The sequence below is a fragment of the Peromyscus maniculatus genome, chromosome 23 (assembly GCF_049852395.1).
Source record: "Peromyscus maniculatus bairdii isolate BWxNUB_F1_BW_parent chromosome 23, HU_Pman_BW_mat_3.1, whole genome shotgun sequence".
NCBI classification, from domain to species: domain Eukaryota; kingdom Metazoa; phylum Chordata; class Mammalia; order Rodentia; family Cricetidae; genus Peromyscus; species Peromyscus maniculatus.
The window spans coordinates 59,983,694-60,003,889 of record NC_134874.1 but is presented as its reverse complement, the minus strand read 5'-3'; the positions used below and the strand labels follow the sequence as shown (position 1 = coordinate 60,003,889).

General features: G+C 38.5%; 1 protein-coding gene across 1 annotated transcript in view; it reads right to left on the bottom strand.

The window, feature by feature from the left end:
* The window catches only part of LOC143270446 (vomeronasal type-2 receptor 26-like), a 41,492-nt gene extending 22,911 nt beyond the window's left edge, over positions 1 to 18,581 (bottom strand). Inside the window, exons 1-4 of the mRNA XM_076560377.1 lie at positions 18,251 to 18,581; positions 7,825 to 8,116; positions 5,738 to 6,550; positions 3,328 to 3,555 (exon numbers count right to left, since the gene is read on the bottom strand). Of these exons, the coding sequence (XP_076416492.1) occupies positions 3,328 to 3,555; positions 5,738 to 6,550; positions 7,825 to 8,116; positions 18,251 to 18,468 (1,551 nt within the window). The 5' untranslated portion in view covers positions 18,469 to 18,581. The remainder of the gene's footprint in view (positions 1 to 3,327; positions 3,556 to 5,737; positions 6,551 to 7,824; positions 8,117 to 18,250) is intronic.
* Positions 18,582 to 20,196: the final 1,615 nt, after the last annotated feature.

Sequence of the window (20,196 nt, the reverse complement as noted above, 5' to 3'; positions counted from 1 at the left end):
CTGTCAGAGTGGCTATGATCAAAAACACTGATAATAGCTTATGTTGGAGAGGATATGGAGGAAAGGGAACACTCCTCCACTGTTGGTGGGAATGCAAACTTGTACAACTACTGTGGAAATCAGTATGGCAGTTTCTCAGAAAATTGGGAATCAATCTATCTCAAGACCCAGCTATACCACTCTTGGGCATGTACCCAAGGAATTTCAGTCATACCACAAGGACACATGCTCAACTATGTTCATAGCAGCATTATTCATAATAGCCAGAACCTGGAAACAACCTAGATGCCCCTCAGCTGAAGAATGGATAAGTAAGGTGGCTCATATACACAATAGAGTACTACTCAGCAGTAAAAAATCAATGACAACATGAAATTTGCAGGCAAATGGATATAACTAGAAAATAACACCCTGAGTGAGATAACCCAGACTTAGAAGGGCAAACCTGATATGTACTTGCTCATAAGTGCACACTAGATGTAAAGCAAAGGATAACCAAATTACAACTCACAGCTCCAAAGAAGCTAGCTAATAAGGAGGACCCAAAGAAGAATGAATGGATCACCCTGTGAAGGAGAAAGAGATGAGATCTCCATGAACAAACTTGCAGTGGGGGGGGGGGCTTTGTCTAATAACTGATGAATACTAGTGCAGAGATTCAAAGCCAAGCACCAGGCCAGGCTCTAGGAGTCCAGTTGATGAGAGAAAAGAGGGATTCTATGAGCAAGAGGCATCAAGATCACAATGGGGAAACCTACAGAGACAACCATGCAACCTAGTGAGAACTCAGGAACTGTGGACTAATAGCTGTGGAGCCCCCCTGGACCACACGAGGCCATCTGCATAGGAGAGATAGTTGAATAGGTTGAACTGATAAGGGGACCCCTGGCAGTGGGATCAGGATCCATCCCTGGTGCATGATCAGGCCTTTTGGAGCCCAGTGCTTATGGTGGGACACCTTACACAACCTTGGTGTAGGGGGAGGGCTTTGGACCTGTCTCTACTGAATGTGCCAGGCTCTTCTGACTCCCCATTCGAGGGCTTGCCTTGGAGGAGGCAGGAATGGGGGGTGGGGTGGGTTGGGAGGGAAGGCTGTGGGGCGAGAGGAGGGAGGAGAGGGGGATCTGTGGTTGGTACATAAATTGAATAGAAAATTTCTCAATAATAAAAAAAGACGAAAAAAGAAATTAAAAATGTATTTATATTAAAAAACAACTATATTCCTAACACAATTTTAATATTAATAGTTTTGGAAACTGTATGTGCAAGAATATATTTCTGTCCTTCCCTTAGACATGCTTCTTGCCATGATTTGAAGTCAGTGTCTGTTTCATAAATATCTACATATTAATAGGTACATGGGGCTGGAGAACCAGCTCAGTGACTCAGAGTGCAGGCTGCTCTCACAGAGAAACCTGAGTTCAGCTCCCAGGATACAAATCAGGCAGCTCACAAACATCAGTTATAATGAGAAATTGCATAAACTTTGGTAATTTATTTCCTCTTTGTAAAACCTGTGGGCATGTTTGAGTATGAGTTGTCTTAATTTGAGGAAAAATTAATCATCAGCATGCATATATATAAGGAAATATGTATATATTTATACACATGATTGTGTGCATATATGTGAATATTCACAGAAACATAGACTCACATATACAGTCATGTACGCTGATTTATTCATTCACTGCAGCATAAATGAACACACCCAAATTGAATTTCAATTTAAACTAATTCTATCTACCAGCATTATCCATCAATATGTGTGTGCTTATGTGTATATGTATATGTACCTGAACATGTATATGCATATCTATACATATATCAAAGTAAAATCAAAAGACTGATTTATTTCTAAATTGAAGATATCAAACAAAACTAAGGAGATGGCTCAGTACTTAATGTACTTGCAATATAAGCATGAGGTCCTGAATTTGATCATGCAAAGGGGAAATATAGAAAAGTTGTTGCGGGCCGCAGGAATATATCATAAGAACTCAGCTGGTTATGGCAAAGTCACTACCTGGAGGGATCATGGAATTCCTCCAGAGGAAGCCAAATCCCAAGGAGTTTTTGGTGTTACTTGGCTTGTTATATATCAGCTGTCTTCTGTTATGAAAATCATGTGTGCCTTCATAGCTTTCCCAATTGACTTTTCCCCAAGAAGGACTAACAGTGTAGACTGAGCACTCTCTGGACATACACATTCCGGGTAATTTGGAGAACAGCCTCAGGGAAAGGCTTTCTCTGGAATCAGATTATCTCCCTTGGCCACTTTCAAGGACTACAGGAAACACCACCCAGGTGGGCGCCTATTGTTAGTCCCAGGTGGACTAACAATGATAACAGCCCACATGCAAGTCTCCTGACTTACGGTAAATTCCACAAGGAAACACCGCCTAGGAGAGGTGGACGTTAAGTAATAGCTTTACACAATTTAGCTCGGACCCTCCCTTTTATATACCGGGACTTCCAGGGCACAGGGAGAGAAGAGAAAAGAGAATGGAAGAACTAGATGGGTAAGAACTTGAGAGGAACGAACTGAGATGGGGAAGAACTAGATTGAAGGGCTAAAAGAGAGGACTAGAGGAACGAGATGGAAGATGAGGAAGAGCCAGATGGGGAAGAACAAGATGAGGAAGAGCCAGATGAGAGAGAAGGAGACGAGAGAGGAGCTGATAGGGGAAAGAACTAGATAGATGAGAACCTAGAAGGGACAGAACTAGATGAAGGAATTAAGATAGAACCTAGAGGGGACAGTAGGTAAATATAGAGAGAAATTAGGCAAGAAAGGAGCTAGACATGAGAACAGAACTGAAGCTGTGTATAAAGGATGTTATGCCAGAGGAATTAAAGCAAGTGGACTATAGAACTCTGTGTGCTGAGATTATATTTCCTGATAATAGTCCTCGCCGTTAGTAGTTCTCTCTCCTGAGCCCCTGGGATGTATAATATTAAGGCTGGTCCCTCTAATATTATACAAGAAAAAGTGAGGTGGAGAACTGTGTTCCTGTATTCCCAATATGGCTTTCATGGAGACAGGGTATCACTGTCCAGTTGAGTACAGCTAAATCAGAAAGCAAGGGGTTCAGAAAGAGACTATGTTTAAAATAGAATGAAGAAAAGCTGAGGAAGGTAACCAGTGCTGACTGTGGCCTCAACGAGCACAGGCAGTGACATGCATGAGAATTCATACACAACCTCACAACAGGAGCTAAGAAATTAGAATATAAAAATAATTTAAAATTTCAAAGAGACATCACAATCAGTTCTCATAAATCTTTCCAGGTATTTGTCTACATATTAAATATTGAAATTCAGCCAGACCTGATTGAAGTTGCTTGGCCATTTGATCATAACTTCATTGATGAACAAGCCTTGATCTCGTGGACTCCTGGAGACAAACTCTCCTACTTTAACTAGAAATGAATAATGATTTGTATGTCCCTTAAAATTTTGTATATCATACTTTTCCACATGATTCTTGTTCTCATCAAAGCATATTTGGTCTCCAGCAGCATTTGTAAATTGAATTTTTCTCAGAAAAGGATGAAGCTGGAGAGAGACATCAATTGGGTATGAGTAGTGCATACAAATCTCTCACTTGTGGTCCCTAAGAGCAATCCTCTTTCTCTCTCCCCACTCTGGCTTTCTTTTTGAAGAGGCTTCATGTGAGCAATTGTCTCCCCCACTTGTTCCAGTGAGATGAACTTTTCTCCCTATGAAATTAATGTAGAAGTAGCTGAACACAAAGAAAAATGTTGTCTAAGGAGTGGAACATAGTGCAGGGTGGACCATGTTTTAGTGGGAACAAGGCCCTGTGTCTCTCCCCAGCAAGAGAAAAATGTCTCTAATTAGAAAATATAGATTATTTCTGAGTGAATCTGGAGCAAAATGGAAGCAACACTATGTCTATTGGTTTATAAGTGTTATAAACCAACATGGTGTGCCTTCTTTATGGCACACCATGAACCTATGTGTGTATGGTTAGGTAGGTAGATAGGTATACATATAGATATAGTGTCTGGACTTGATAATATTAGCAGGGGTTCATGCAAAATTCCAAACTCTTGAAAATATATATTAATATGCAGAAATTTTGTATGCCATTTGTACTTCAGGAAATTGGAAATAGATTCACTGCCTGCCTCCAATCCTTAATTCAGTTTGGGTCACAACTTTTGTCTTTCAACTTTGATAAGAACAATATTGGAGTCAAAATTAAAATCTAAATGTTCTGTGATTAAGCTAGATTTTTAAAAAGATTACTTTTATTTTTATATTAATTTATTTTGTGTATGAATTTCCTTCCTGGACATATGTATGTGCACTACACATGTTCCTGGTGCCCGTTAAGACCAGAAGAGGGTGCTGGATTGAGTGGAAGTGGACTTGGAGACATTTGTAAGCTGCTATGTAGACACTAGGAATTGAACCTGCATCTTGTCAAGAGCAGCAGTTACATCTGACTTCACAGTCCTCTCTGGTCCCTAGATTTGTATTATTTTTAATTATGTGTATTGCCTATGTGTATGCATGTATATTCCCAAACTGTATTCCTGATATCGGCAGAGAGCCGAAGAGAGTGTCACATTCCTAATACCTGGAGTTACAGACAACTGTGAGCTGCCATGCTAACAACCAAACAGAGGTCCTCTGACTGAGCATCAAGTGCCCCAAATGCTGAGCCATCCCTCCAGCTTGATTTCATTACGTATTTAAATTAATACAATGGGTTAATTTTTCACATTCTGAGATTCATTATTGTATTAACTAATTAACAACTCATTTCATAAAGAACTGTTTTTTTTAGATATTCAGTTATCTGTACAAGAGACACACTAACTTACCTGATATCACATCTCTGGATGTCATGTTCACAAACAGTGTCAGTGTCTATGTCAAATATTATTATTATCCATAATACTAAAAACTGCATAGTACACTAAACATTCAGAGTTCATTTTCTATTTACCTTCTTTAGACTGAATGAAAATGAAATAAAAATGAAGTTTGTTCAACAAACTTCTTGATGATCACCTATTTGAAGGGGAACATCAAGGCTCATAGGTATAATTGAGTCCTAAGTTTATATCAGGATGGTTTAAGCCCAAACATACCCACTTGTAACTATAAAAAGGTGATATGGCCTAGCCTCATGAGCACCATCTGTATTATAATATTTAATGATAGAGGCATGGTCTTCGATTTCTCCTCAATTTTATCTTATTTAAGAGTAAATAGTCTGTAAAAAGCAAATTTTTTCTCAGTTACTTTTGAGGTTATGGCAGGCTATTTTTATTTTCCATAAAAGTTTCTCCCCATAGTCTTGGGTGGTTAAATATATATTATATTTTATGTGAAATAGCTGCTGTTAGATATGGTGACTATGTCTCTATCTGATGGCATCAGATATATTCCATGAAATTGTGTAAATTTTTATTATTGAACTTGCTAATTTTGACAATCATTGATTTTTGGATATTTTAACAGAATTTCATTTCATAAAAGGAAAACATTTCTTAAAATATACACAAATTTCATGTCTTGAAATCAAAGCTACAGTAGCCCAAATTGTGCACCATAATTACAGACACATACACACCCACTGTGAAAAAACTCTTTCCATTTTGCCTTTTATTTTTACTATAAGATGAAAACGTGTTCTACATTTGACTTTAGTGACTCAAGTGCTAATAAGTTCCAAGTGCTTCCCTTGCTTTTGAGATTGGCTTACCTGCCAGGGTAGAAGCCTGTCGTGGTTTGTGTCTTCATGAGATCCCATTCCTGTTGTCCTCAAAAGCATTTTATGGAGGGTGTGGGCCACTGCATACACTGCATTCCATATGGAAAAGCTAGGCTCAGAAGTGATCATCACATTTATTTCCTGCTTTGTCTTTAGGGATGTATTCAGTGGGCAGGGTTTATGATTTCCACATAGCAGAGGAGGAGGTGAGCAATAAAAATTGTCAATCCAGAATTTATGGAAATAAAGATCTCCTGGGTACCGGGAGGGTGTAAGTGCCTCTAGAAAGGGCTTGAAGCCAGGGATATCTCTCTTCTTTGAAAATGAGAAGCTTCCTTCAAAAAAGTCCATAAAATCGTTTTTTTCATAGAATTCAGACTCTAAGTAAACTAAGTGGGACTTTGCCATGATCCACACCTTCCTTTTGGCGTTCATGATTTCATTTACAACGCAGAAAAATACTAAGTCATCTAAATCACCATAGAATACATGCACATTTACTTGTGTATGTTGGATCAAATATACCAACCCAACATTAGATGTTAACTGAAACTTCCAATTAGCCTGGAGTTTTTCTGTAAAAGCCACACAGATATCTTCTGATACCATCTCTGCTTTCAGGTCAGAGAGGAACTCCTTTCCTTTCAGATCATCAGACACGAAGAGCCCTACCCACTTCCAGCCAAAGTGCAGCAGTAGAGAGGTCACCCCTTGGGTTAGAGCTGTGTCTTTAGGAGACATCTGGTAAAGGGATGGGAATGTATCTCTGTCACTTAACATAGAATCAAAAGTTCCATATGTGACCTGTAGAAGCAAACAGAAAAAAAGGGGATTCTGAGTTTCTAGGTATTTGGATTCCTCACCCTTAGAGAGAAAGTGAGTTCATTATTCGCATAAGGAGATCAGGAAACTGAATGTTGGTAAGGAGACTGTCTTCTGTAATATTAGCTTCTCTCTCTCTCATTGTATGATGGAATATGGTCTTTGTCAAGTACTATGGGCTCCAAAGTTATTAAGAACTCTGAAGCAAGTGAGTGAACAATATTCTGTTCATGTTAGATTTTAAAGGCACCATGGATTTCTCTTGTTCCAATAACAATGGAACAGAGTATGGGGTGTAGACATAGACTGCAGAAGCATTACCAAGTGCTTTACTCGGACCACAGGACATCACCTTCCCTAGAACCTCTGCCTTCAGGAATGTAAATAACACATTTTTCACAGATTTCGCTCCTGTGTTAGAAAAGAGCAAATCATGAATATCTGGGGGAACTTCACCAAGCACTGTTGCATCATACTTCCCAAATGATAGGTTTGACAAAGTCATTACCAAGAAACTAATTTAAAATGCAAAACTATGAGATAGATGGAAATTCCTGTGTATATAATTTTTTCTTACTTTAGGATACATTAAATGTATAAATTGTTTCACTGAGTGATAATAATCAGTTTTACACTGTCTGATTTTATAATTTTGATTATCCATGAGTTAGCACTCACCAAATATTTTCTCTACTTGCAGTGATGCCTACTGATGGTTGCTTTGCTTCAGTAGTGCCTGGCAAGAACTAATTGTCGGGATGTATCGACGTGGATGTTCTTGGTGAGTGGTACTCTGAGATCTACTTTCCAGAATATAAAATTAAACTCCTTGGAACATTTTCATTTGTTATGGCGCAAGGATTGTCCCAGATTTGTTTACATGTCCTGAACTTACTATTTCTCTGTCAGTCATCGAACACAGGGTTAACTTATAGTTATATGTTTATACCCCAGCTTGGGCAGTTAGTTATCTGGGTTGTATGTTTTACTTATGAACAGCACTCAGCTATGAGCTGCCAAGTACATCTTGCCAATGACTGGAGATAGAATCATGAATATTACTAAGTGATCTTCTTAGAAATCCACAGTATTTACTGCTCATGTTTTTCATCACACTCCACTGTTGATCATAGCAGGATCCATGTAATTCTTTCACTTACATTTGAAATCACCAGCAGGAAGCATAGACAACTTCTCCATTTTCTTTTGGTCAGATTCCCTATGTGATTGTGGACACCAAAACTTTGCCAACTTACTTGTGGAACTTTGTAGAGCTCTAAAAGTGTTCCAATTGCAGCAGAAAATTCAGGCCTGGTTCCCGCAATGATTCCAAGAGCATTGTGTTGAGTTTTGCATTTGTAGTTAGGAATAAACTCACTCCTTCCAGACAGCCACATCAGAGGGCCCTCCAAGGTTCTCTGGTGGGAGTTAAAGGCATTGTAGAGGTGGAAACCCAAGGTCACATTGGGTAGCAGGTTGGCATCCTTATTAATCTCCTCCATGGCAAAGTAGAAGGTCAGCAAATATTGATAGTTTTTCCATCTCTCTCTAAACAGGAGGGGCAGAATGTTGTACACAGTCAGGCCACTATTCTCAGTAATTCCTTAGCAAATTCAGGAAATTAGAGGTCATTAAGTCCTGACTTCTTTCCTGACACATAAAGCTTGTGTGAATGAGCCCCTGACAGCTCAGAAACATCATGAGACTCATGAAGTCTCAGTACTTGGTTTCTTGTAGAGCATAGTGTGGATTTAGTGTCACTTGTCTGTGTCCTATGGCTGCTGAGTACATGGTGCTTATGATGTTTCTATTCATGGAAGCATTGGGCAAGGGAAGAGTCATTAATGTTTTCTCTAGGATTGTGAATAAGAGCTTCATATCTTTTTATTTTGTAATGATTTGATTTCATACTCATTATTGAAAAGTATAATAATTTTGTTTGCATGCACACCTAGTGTTAAAGTGTTTCTTATGGAGATAGACAAAGAGCTAGGCATTAGGCATTCTGCCTCCTCTTGTAGAAAAACCTTGCTACAATTCCCAGAACCTACATGGTGGCTCAGAACCATTTGTCGATCCAGCCAGGAGCTCCTCTTCTAGCATATTTGGGCCCCAGGCACACATGTGGCATACACACATATACAATAAGGAAATCACTCAAACATCTGACATAAAAATAAATAAACCTTTTTGGAAGTGCTTCTGGGGCTTGAGAAGTGACTGAGAGGTTAAGACCACTTGCTGTTCTTGGGGAGCGCTCTAACAGGTCAAAGCAGGTACTCTTTGGGTTACAATAGTGTGCAACACCAGTTTTAAGAAGTTATGTGTTCTCCTCTGGCCTCTTCAGTCAGAATGCACAAACATGGTACACAGATAGACATGTAGGGAAAACACTCATAGACATAAAATGAAAAACAAAAATCAAAAAACTAATAAAGAAAGAAAAGAGTATTTCCGCTAATCTTGCAGATTACATGAATGAGTCAAGTCTCCTATGTAAGCCAGTGAAAGAATCGAAGTAAGTGGAAATAGAATATGAAAAGGGGAAGAGCTCCCAAATAATGAAAGCAGTGAAAAGTGCTCAGAATGAGAGGAAAGGAATCTTTGGAAGCAGGAAGTTGGGCTGAACTGTCTCACACATGTCATTTGGTTGGAGAGTGGTCCCAGGAGCTATTTTCTAAACCTGGGTTAGATGGGAACCTGGCTAGTCCCACTGGAAACAAGCAAGAGAATTCATGGGGCTCAAATTCCCTGGGTTCAGTTGAAGCAGAATCTACCTAGCGACCTGAAGACAGAAAGAGGAATGCAGTTTACAATGTGTTAATTTGACATCTATGGCTAGATGCTATGTTAAGAGAGAATCTGTTGTTCAAAACCTGGCAGTTGACAGCTATCGAGAGAGGGAGAAATTATTCTTCCCCAGGGATTATCCAATACCAAATATTCAGCAGTAAAAGTATGTGCCTGTGTATAAATGTATACATGTGTATCAATGTATGCATGTGTATAAATGAATATGTGTGCATAAGTGCATCTATGTGTACAAATGTATGCATGTGTATAAATTAATGCATGTATACAAATGTATGCATGTATATAAATGTATATATTGTAAAAATACATAGATGTGTATAAATGTATTCACGTATAAAAATGCATATGTGTATATAAATGTATGCATGAGTATACATGCATGCAGGTTTATAAATACATACATATGTATAAATATATGCAAGTATATGCATACTATAGTATATGAATGCTTATAAAGGAATACATGTGTATAAATGCATGTATATATAAAAGAATACTTGAGTATGAATGTATGAATTTCTATAAATGCATACTTGTGTACAAAACCATAAATGTGTACAAATGTATACATGTGTACAGGTATAAGCATATGTATAAATGCATACACGTGAATATAATTGCATGCCTGTGTATAAGTACATACATATGTATAAATGCACACGTGTCCAAATTCATAGATTGTATAAATGCATACATGTGTATAATTGTATGCATGTTTATAAATGCATACATGAGAATCCCTGGAAAGAGCCGTGTCTGCAAACTGACTGAATAGAACTTCTATGATATGGAAGGTTGAAGTGTTGTAGGTCTAGAGACTCATTAACTTATTCCAGGCTAACTGTAGCACCCTGAACAGCCTTTTCTTGGAAATGTCTGCAGGTGAGCTAACCTCCTATAACTAGTTAATTAAATACTTTTGAAAGCTACTAACTTATCAGACAACTGACTTCCAACAACCTAAGAGCTAAAAAAGACATTGCATAGCATCTTGGGCCCGTGGGAGAAGTTTTCCCATCTTGCCTGTGACTTCCTCTCTGTTGTTTTCACTAATCTTTTGATTTACAAATTTCTTATATTTGACTACAAAAACTTCCTGAAACTGCCCCCACCTTGGAACATGGAATCTGGGGTCAGCCAAATCTGTGTTCACCAGCCATAGTCACTCAAATTTGGTTCTAGAATGAATTGTCTCTTCTTCTGTTTGATCTGAGGCCTGAGGATTTTCCTATGGCACAAAAGTAATACTCTACATGAAACAATTGTTTCAGCTGGTTATATTTGTGTACTTATGTATTTATATACATGTGCATCCTTCTTCATTAAAATGATAAAACAAAATTAATTTGAGAGAGTGGGACTGGGAGGACAGGATAGAATTGGAGGTAGAAAATCAAAGAGGAAATGATAAAATTGTATCTTAAATATTGAGGTGCTGGGGAGCAGAAAGATCAAAATATACTGTCTGAGATATTTTTATGAGCACTGTATTTAGTCTGTCACATGTCTTGAGTGATAGAAAGTAAAGAACGTGTATTTTAGAGAGAAGGACTGCAGGAAAATTATCGACCGAAGGAACCAAGCAGCAGGCAAGCTATTCCAGGAAGGGTATAAGAACGAGAGCCCAGTCCTGGGCAACCACAAAACAGGCTTCTCACTAAAGAGTTATCCTGGGGTTTGAATGAAACCTTTGAGCCCATGAGGTCAGTAAAAAATACAGAATTGCAAACCTGTTGGTCATTGCAGTGAAGGCCAAGACTGTGACATCATGTTGTCAGTCTGAGAGTCACACAGCAGCCCTCTCGCCTGGTGATTAATACTGAACAGGTTTTCAAGTGTCAGCGCCTGTAATGTTCTCATGATATGGTGGCTTCCCAGTCCCAAAGAATGAGAAAATCTTGCTAGTTGTCAGAATTCACAGCTCAAAGTGGCTACATGGCTCTGATGTTCCAGTGGGAAAATGGTGCCTATGAGCACAGGCTGGTGGACATCATACTCTTATCTAATAAAGACTCAGGAACAACATAAGCCAAAAAAAAGACAAAATCCACACTGTCAGCTGACCTCCCTCCATATGTTCAGCTGGCAGTCTACAATTACTAAGGACAGGGGATTCCTTTCTGCAAGTCCTCATCTTCTTTTCTTTATTTTTATACTAGATTCAATTTTTCTCCACTCCATTTAGCAGAGTATGTATGCTTAAATTACTTGAGAATACCTTATGTGCATAGCATATGTCTTCATCAAATCTGCACCACCCCCATTACCACGTCTTCCTCCGTTACCTTTCCTGACACTTTCTCCACCCAAATTCAAGTGCATTCCCTGTAATTCCCCATAGAGTCCACTCTGCATTACCAGCATATACATTGTAGTAAGGCCTTTTGCTGCAGTATGGGGATCTTCTCGGTGTTTACACCCTAAAGAATACTGTATTTCTCGTTCCCAGAAGCTACCAAATGCCAAAGGCTCCTCAGGCAGAATGGTATTCACAATCCTCTATCCCATTAATGTGTTTAGCGTCTTTTCCTGCAGGTCCTGTGCAGTAGGTTCGTGTGTGCCGTGACCATGTGATGTAAGGAATAATTTCACCCCAAATCATGCACTACTTTTGACTCTTAGAAAAGTCTTCCTGTCTTCTGACATGGTCTCTGAGCTTTGGGGAAAAAGTGCATGATAAACATGCCCCATGTAGAGCTGAGCACAGTCTCTTATTATCTGGTTGGTGACCACTTACTTATAGGTCTATGTAATAACCACCAGTTATTGGAAAATGAAGCTTCTCTGAAAAGGTATGAAAGAAGTATGCATTGAACTGTCTATATAAAGATAAGAACTGAAGAAGCAGGTAATATATATGTCTATTTAGCATAGTAATAATAGCAGGTCTCATTTTGGACATTTTGAACATTAATGCAAAAATACTCAATAAAATACTGACAAACTGACTCCAAGAACACAACAAAAAAATTATCCACCATGATTAAGTAGGCTACATCCCAAGATGCAAAGATGGTTCAACACATGAAAATCTGTCAATGTCACCACCTTGGACTGCTGATGATGGTGCCTGGACTGGTCTACTCTGGTGACCGGTCTAGTGAATACCCTAACTATCATCATAGAGCTTTTGTCCAGTGACTGATGGAGGCAGATGCAGAGATCCATGGCCAGGCAAGAGGCTGAGCTCAGGGAATCCAATCACTGAGAAAGAGGAGGTATTCTGCAGGCAGGGAATGTCAAGGTCATGATGGGTAGAAGTGCAGAGATGACCGGTCACAGTACTGGAGGCTCGTGAACTGTAGGCTAGTGGCTGTGTTGCCCCCACAGACCTGGACTAAGCCCCCTGTATATGGAAGACAGTTGTTTGGCTCAAACTGTTTGGGGAGCACTCAGGCAGGGGGATCAGGATTCATCTCTGGTGCATGGGCAGGCTTTTGGGAATCTGGTACCTGTGGTGTGGTGCCTTGAGCAGCTTTGGTACAGTGGGAAGGGGCTTGGACCTGCCTAGGCTCAGTGGGCTGAGCTATGCAGACTCCCCATGGGAGACCTTGATTGGGGGATATGGGGATGTGGGTGGCTTGGGAGGGTGTCCTGGGAGATGGGAAGAGGGAGGAGGTGGGATCTGTGGGTGATGTGTAGAGTAAGTAGAAATTTTTTAACAAAGAAAAATGGAAAAAAATAGATATAATATACACATTGATTTTAATGTAGCAGTTGTTCTACTAGCCAATGTTTATCTGCAGATGCTACTTTTTTTGCATTAGTTTAAAAAACTTAAAGCTAGTTATAAAAAAAAAAGAAAATCTGTCAAGGTAATACACAATATAAAAAACTGAAAGAAAAAAACACATGATCATTTCATTAGATGCTGAAGAGGCCTTTGACAAAATCCAACACCTCTTCATGATAAAAGTCTTGGAAAGATCAGGAATACAAGGAACATACCTACACATAATAAAGGCAATTTACAGCAAGCCAACAGCCAACATCAAATTAAATAGAGAGAAATGCTTAGTGAATCCACTAAAATCAGGAATTGAATTTCTGTTCAATATACTACTTGAAGTTCTAGCCAGAGCAATAATACAACAAAAGAAGATCAAGGGGATACAAGAGGGAAGGAAGAAGCCAAACTTTTGCTATTTGCAGATGATATGATAGTATACATAAGAGACCCCAAAATTTCTACTAGGGAACTCCTATAGATGATAAACCTTCAGTAATGTGGCAGGATACAAGATTAACTCAAAAAAAATCAGTAGCCCTCCTATATACAAATAATAAATGGGCTGAGAAAGAAATCAGAGAAAAATTGCCCTTTACAATAGCCACAAATAATATAAAATACCATGGGGTAACTCTAACTAAGCAGGTAAAAGACCTGTACAACAAGAACTTTAAGTTTCTGAAGAAAGAAATTGAAGAAGATATCAGAAAATGGAAAGATATCCCACACTCAGGGATTGGTAGGATTAACATAGATAAATTGGCAATCTTACCAAAAGCAATCTACAGGTTCAATGCAATCCTTATACAACATCTCAACTCAATTCTTCACAAACCTGGAAAGAACAATACTCAACTTCATTTGGAAAAACAAAAAACACAGGATAACTAAAAGAATCCTGTACAGCAAAGCCACCTCTGGAGGCATCACCATCCCTGAAATCAAGCTCTGCTATAGAGCTATAGTAATAAAAACATCCCCTACAATAGCCACAAATAATATAAAATACCTTGGGGTAACTCTAATTAAGCAAGTGATAGACCTGTATCACAAGAACTTCAAGTCTTTGAAGAAAGAAACTGAAGGAGATATCAGAAAATGGAAAGGTATCCCATGCTCATGGATAGGTAGGATTAACATCGTTAAAATGACAATCTTACCAAAAGCAATCTACAGATTCAGTGTAGTCTCCGTTAAATCCCAACACAATTCTTCACAGACTTGGAAAGAACAGTACTTAACTTCATATGGAAAAACAAAAAAACCTAAGACAGCTAATACAAACCTGTACAATAAAGAAACCTCTGGAGGCATCACCACCCCTGACCTCAAGCTCTACTATAGAGCTATAGTAATAAAAACAGCTTTGTATTGGCATAAAAACCAGTATGTGGACCAACAGATTCAAATTGAAGACCTGACATTGATCCACATGCCTATGAACATCTGATTTTTGACAAAGAAGCCAAAACTGTCCAATGTGGACTGTATTTATGGTTTAAGGTTTTACTTTGATGCTAAAGGATCTTCAATTAAATTTTCAATTCAAAATTTTAAGACTCAGATTGACAGGGATAAAACTGTAAAATTCTAATCTTATATAAACTATGAACTTGTTATAAATTGTAGAAGATGATTAAGACCTGCAAGATAATGGTCAGTTGTAGTAGGAAAGGAACATAAGGTCAAGGAAACTGGCTCAGACCAGTAGCCAAGGCATGCACATAATATACTTCCTTAAGAGCCAACCTGGAGTCTGCCTGAGGGCCTAGCAACAGGAACTATCAGTGTTCCTGGTCACTGTCAGAGTTCCTGATCATGCAGTCTGCCTGAGAACCTAGCAATAGTCCCTGTCTAAGTTCCTGATCATGCCCAGCCAATGAGGGATGACCACACAGACTAGGCACTGGGAGGAGGGTATATAAGGGCTTCCCTGTTATTGAATAAGGGAGTTCGTTATTTGCCTTCAATGGATTCTTAGTGTCTGTGCTGATGATGCCGAACCTTCTCACCCCCTCCACCAAGGGACCCATTAGAATCTAAGCAGCAGTCAGTCACTTTATAAATGATTAAACTTTTTACTGTGCTCCAAACTGTGGTTTCGGTAATGGTGAGTATAAGTGAATGTAATTCATTTAAGAGGGGCAAGCCATAACCTTCTATACATGCTATCAAGGACAAGCATGAAGCAAGTAACTGAAAATAAGTAAAGTTTGTTTAAAATCAGGTATAGTTAATAAATTAGATGATGTCCCTCACACTGCTCAGAGGGATCTGCTGAATATGGAATGTAGACTAACAAAAAAAGCTTCCCCTGATACACAAAAATACTAGCTTCTACAATCAGCTTCTGAGACTATTCACAAAAATGGTGGAAGAACATACTCACCTTGATCTTTCCTCAGTTGTGCTAATGTGGACAACTGGGCTCATACCTGGCACACAATTTACCCACCACCAGGTCCCCATGAAAATGTGGACACTGTTGAGTCTAATGCCCTACTCTGCCCAGCCAAGGTAGGTCAGTTTTCCCTATTTCCTCCTTCACAGAAACATCACTTAGACCACATGAGTTTGGTGTTTGAACGCAGATGCTTCCCTGTGTGGCAGCCACAGTCTTAATAGTGTCGTGTGTGACATCTAACAAGTAACAACCCTGCTCCCAAAAGAGTCATAGAGATCACCATGGAGGATTCCAGATGGATGCTTAGGCATCAGGTAAGTCTCTGTCATTTTAACTGATACAGGAGCTGTTTTGTTTATATATATTTCCTGCTCAAATTTGTCTCTCTGATTTCTGACGGTGCTGCTAATGAGTTGTTTTATAAGTTTAGCAGAAGCAAGCAGACCTACCAACTCCTCCCAACAAGGCTGCAGCTCCATGGTCAGTTCATATAATATGTGAAAATTATGTCCTATTTATTTTTAAAATGATAGGTCATCTGCTGAAGAAATGCAGACACACAGACAGGGTTATCCTGCTGAAGGCTTCACACTAAAAAAGATACCCTCACAAACTAGGTTTAAATGAAAACCAAACTGAAGCTATCATGCTATTATTCAGCAATAAAAATACATTTTACTATTCATTTATTAAAGGAACTTGCTTTTCAATCATTCTTCCCCTTAATGAGCCATATATGTCTTCTGGTAAATGATTGGGTAGAAAAAAAGGATTAAAGTTGATGTAAGTTCGAGGGTCATAGGAAGGGATATATTATGTACACACAAGTTGCAAAGGTCTGAGGAAGTGACTCAAGGTATGTGAAAATAAGACTTAAAGATGTCTAAGTTTCAGAGTTTTATGACAGTAGTATGTGGAGTTCTGATAATCTAGTAATCTAGCCTTGGTAAAGCACTGGCTACTATTATTATAGTCACAGGCCAAAATTTTTAATTTCCTTTCATTGCTTACTAAACATAGACTTAAAAGTGCTACTGACTGTGCTGAAAATATCCATGTGATGTGTGTGTGTGTGTGTGTGTGTGTGTGTGTGTGTGTGTGTGTGTGTGTGTATGCCTGTATGTAAAACTTGCCAGAAGAAAAAGTATTCATGTTTGTAACTGAGAACCATCCTTTGGGTCCCCAAGTATTTTACTAAGTCTATAAAGTATAAGTCTATCCCAGCTGTATACAAACACGGGTTATGTTCATTTATACAATGAGGATTTAAGCACAGATTAGAGACAGTGTTATGCTAATATATCTAAAACTTTTATCTCTCTGAGTAAACTTAAAAAATTAATGGACGATTCAGGCAGTCATGACTTGGATCCACCTATGACAGATTAAACAGACTCCCAAAAAGAGCTCCTGTCAATAAACAGTTCTAGCTTTCCTCTCTACTGCCTATCCCTGAGGATGGACTCTCTCCTTCTCCTGGTCTTGGGACTCCCTCCAACTCCTGCTGTAGCAGAATACTGAACTACAGTCTTTCCATCCTGTAAAAGCATTCCTAAGAGAACTTTAAGTGCTAAATGAATTAGGCATGTATGTTGGCATTTTTTTTTCCACATACTCCATAATACCACAACTACCAGGACTACAGGCCAGGAAGACTGTTTCCTGCTCACAGAGCAGTGCATAGATTGTACCTTCAAGAAGATATTTCTCAGTAGTGGACAATCTTAATCTAGAATTGATGTTCAAATGAACAAAGGTACTGACAATAGCAACAACTGAAAAAAAAAACAATAGGAAATATGAAAAAGAAAGGCCAAATAACTCCTCCACAATATCATAAAAAACCAACAAACAAACTCAAAGACACTGAGAGAGAGCAAGTGCCAGATGAGTAGTTCAAAGGGCAAAAAGATGAATGACCTAAAAGATAGAAACAAGCAAGTGAAACTAACAGGGCATTGAGACAAGATGCAACACTATAGAGGAGAACAAAGGCTGAGGGACAAGTACAACAGCAATTAAATACATATCAAAGACACAGTACCAAGAAAGACAAATCCTAAATGGAAACTGAGATTCTTCCAGGGGAGAGAACAGATAGAAATGTTGGAAATGGAAAACAAAAAAACCTCCAATAAAAACACAGGGGAAAGTGACCACAACAGAACTGACTAAGCAGAAGACAGAATATGAGGAATGAAGGATGTGATTTCAGAACACTGCATTAAAATATCAATAAGGAATTAATAAGTAATAAACAGGACCACAGTGTCCAAAATCAGAGATAATTTAAAGAGACTAATGCAAGAACCTGTGGGATAGGAGATGCCAAGATATGTACTAAAGACATGGGTATTTAGCAGAAAATCTCCAGGTCTGTAGAAAGAAAGAGACATTCCAACAGGAGTCATTTAGATTCTCAAATATATGTGAACAGGGTGGAGCCTCTCCTTGTCATATTAAAGTCAATGTGTGAAAATAATATAGGACTGTCCATGGACTAACAGAATTGACAGACATAAAAGTTCTTTTTCCTCTTTGATCTCTACCTGACTGAAAAGTAAATGAGGAAATCAAAGGTCTGTAAGATGCATAATAAAGGAGGACAGTTTGCAAATGAGTTTCACATTTCTGTGTATACAGTTCATTATACTCAAAGGAATTAAATGTGCACAGAGGAGCATGCACTGTCATATAGCCAAAGTACCCTTAGCACAGTCACACAAATACTTACGCAAAATTATCAAATGTATCCGGTTTGATCCCAAAAAACATATGGTTTTTGTTGAATCCTTCTATTGTGATGTAAATGGGGACAAATGCACCTAGGATCATGTCAGCTTTCATGTAGGTGCTGGGCTTCCAGTAATCAAAGCATCTCAGGTGACTCATTTCCCCTAATGTAAACAAAGACTGGAGGAGTAGGAAGAGACAAAGCAAAGGAAGGGACATGTCAGGGTCTGCACCACACAGAGACAATGCCCTGCAACTAGACTGAGCTGTGGAGGAGATGATTGGCTTAGGTCATGGAACAGGCTCAGACCTCGACAGTATCAGAGGAGACTCTGTATGCTGCAGCTGTTCCTGATGTTGCATCAGGCTCTCAGGCTGCACATAGTCTATGGTTCTCATGAAAGACAAGGGCACAGACAGAAGCAAAGTCCAGACAACTGAGGGTAAGACAGAGTGCTGAACTTCTCCTCTAACTGTAACTAGAGTGGCCCTGAATGTACTGGCTTTTCTTGCTTCTATTCCCCTCTCACACATGTGCTCTGGGGATCTTAGTCCTGGGGCTCTGCACCTGCATCCTCTATGCTGGTGGAAAACATGTTTGTTTCTTTCTTTTTTCCCCCACCTCTATGATTTCATAATGGTCCACAGTGACTTCTCAAGAGCACCATAGCCTGAGACAGAATTGTGGGTCATCAATCCAGATTGTTTGATTTAGACTGCTGTTTTCGAAGACACAGATAAAAATTATAAACACTGAGAAAAAGCCATAGCTGGATGCCACAAAGCATGCACTTGTAATATTCCATACAATGATTTCACAACAGGATGAAGTGGTGATGTCAGTTTCTAGTACTGCCTTTCAGAAGTACAGTGAACTTGTATGTATCTTGACTCCCTGGTCTGTTCTCTCCTCCTTGTAGAAATAATTATGAAGAGAAAGAAGGAGTAAGGATGTCCAGAAAAGGACAGAAGATCATTTCCCACCTCAAATATTCAAAATATTAAGGTTCCAACACAGTAATCTGTGTTCTGTTATTAGTGCACTCTGGTACCTCCTTTCCCTTCTACATTTTGTAAAAATTCACAATGAAATAGAATCATGCTTAATTTCTAAACTTCTTTCTCTCTCCTGTAATACTATGCATCAGAAATACAATTGATATAATTTCATGATTTTGTTATATATTATAGATAATTATTATATAGTATAAGACAAATCAAATTTTTGTATATGTATATATGTTAAGGTATACCTATATATGTATATAGGTAGCAACAATTTATGAAAAAACAGGCCATGGATTTTCAAAGGAGCAATGAGGACTACACTGGGGAATTTGGAGTACATAAATGGAAGGAGAAATCATGTAATTATATGCAATAAATAAAAATATGGATGTCATTTATGTATAACCTTACAAAATTTTGATTATTGGAGTCCTTAAAATATACACAAAGTACATTTCAATTCAACAATGTATATTATTATTATTATTATTATTATTACTATTACTATTATTAGCTGTTCTGCGCACCCTGAAGTATTTCTTTAAATTACCCTTCTTTTGTCACTGAAATGTGTTCTTTGACAAGCAATTCCTCAACACCCTGATATTCAGCCTCTCACAATCACCATTCAAACTTAGGTCAGGGGATTCACTTTAGGATCCAGTTTTGAATGAGGTCAGAAAGCATTTGATTTTTTGTGCCTATCTCATGTCCCTGAACATAATCTCTGCATTCATCTATATGTTCAAAATAATAGGATTGCCTTTCTTGAAAGGTTGAATACTACTTATATGTATGTAGGAATACATATGTATATACATATGCATATACATATACATATACATATATGCATGATGTATGTAAAAACAGTTACTGATAATTGTTACAACTCCTGATAATCAAAGAGCCCATGGAGGGATGTATGGGAAAATTTCAAGG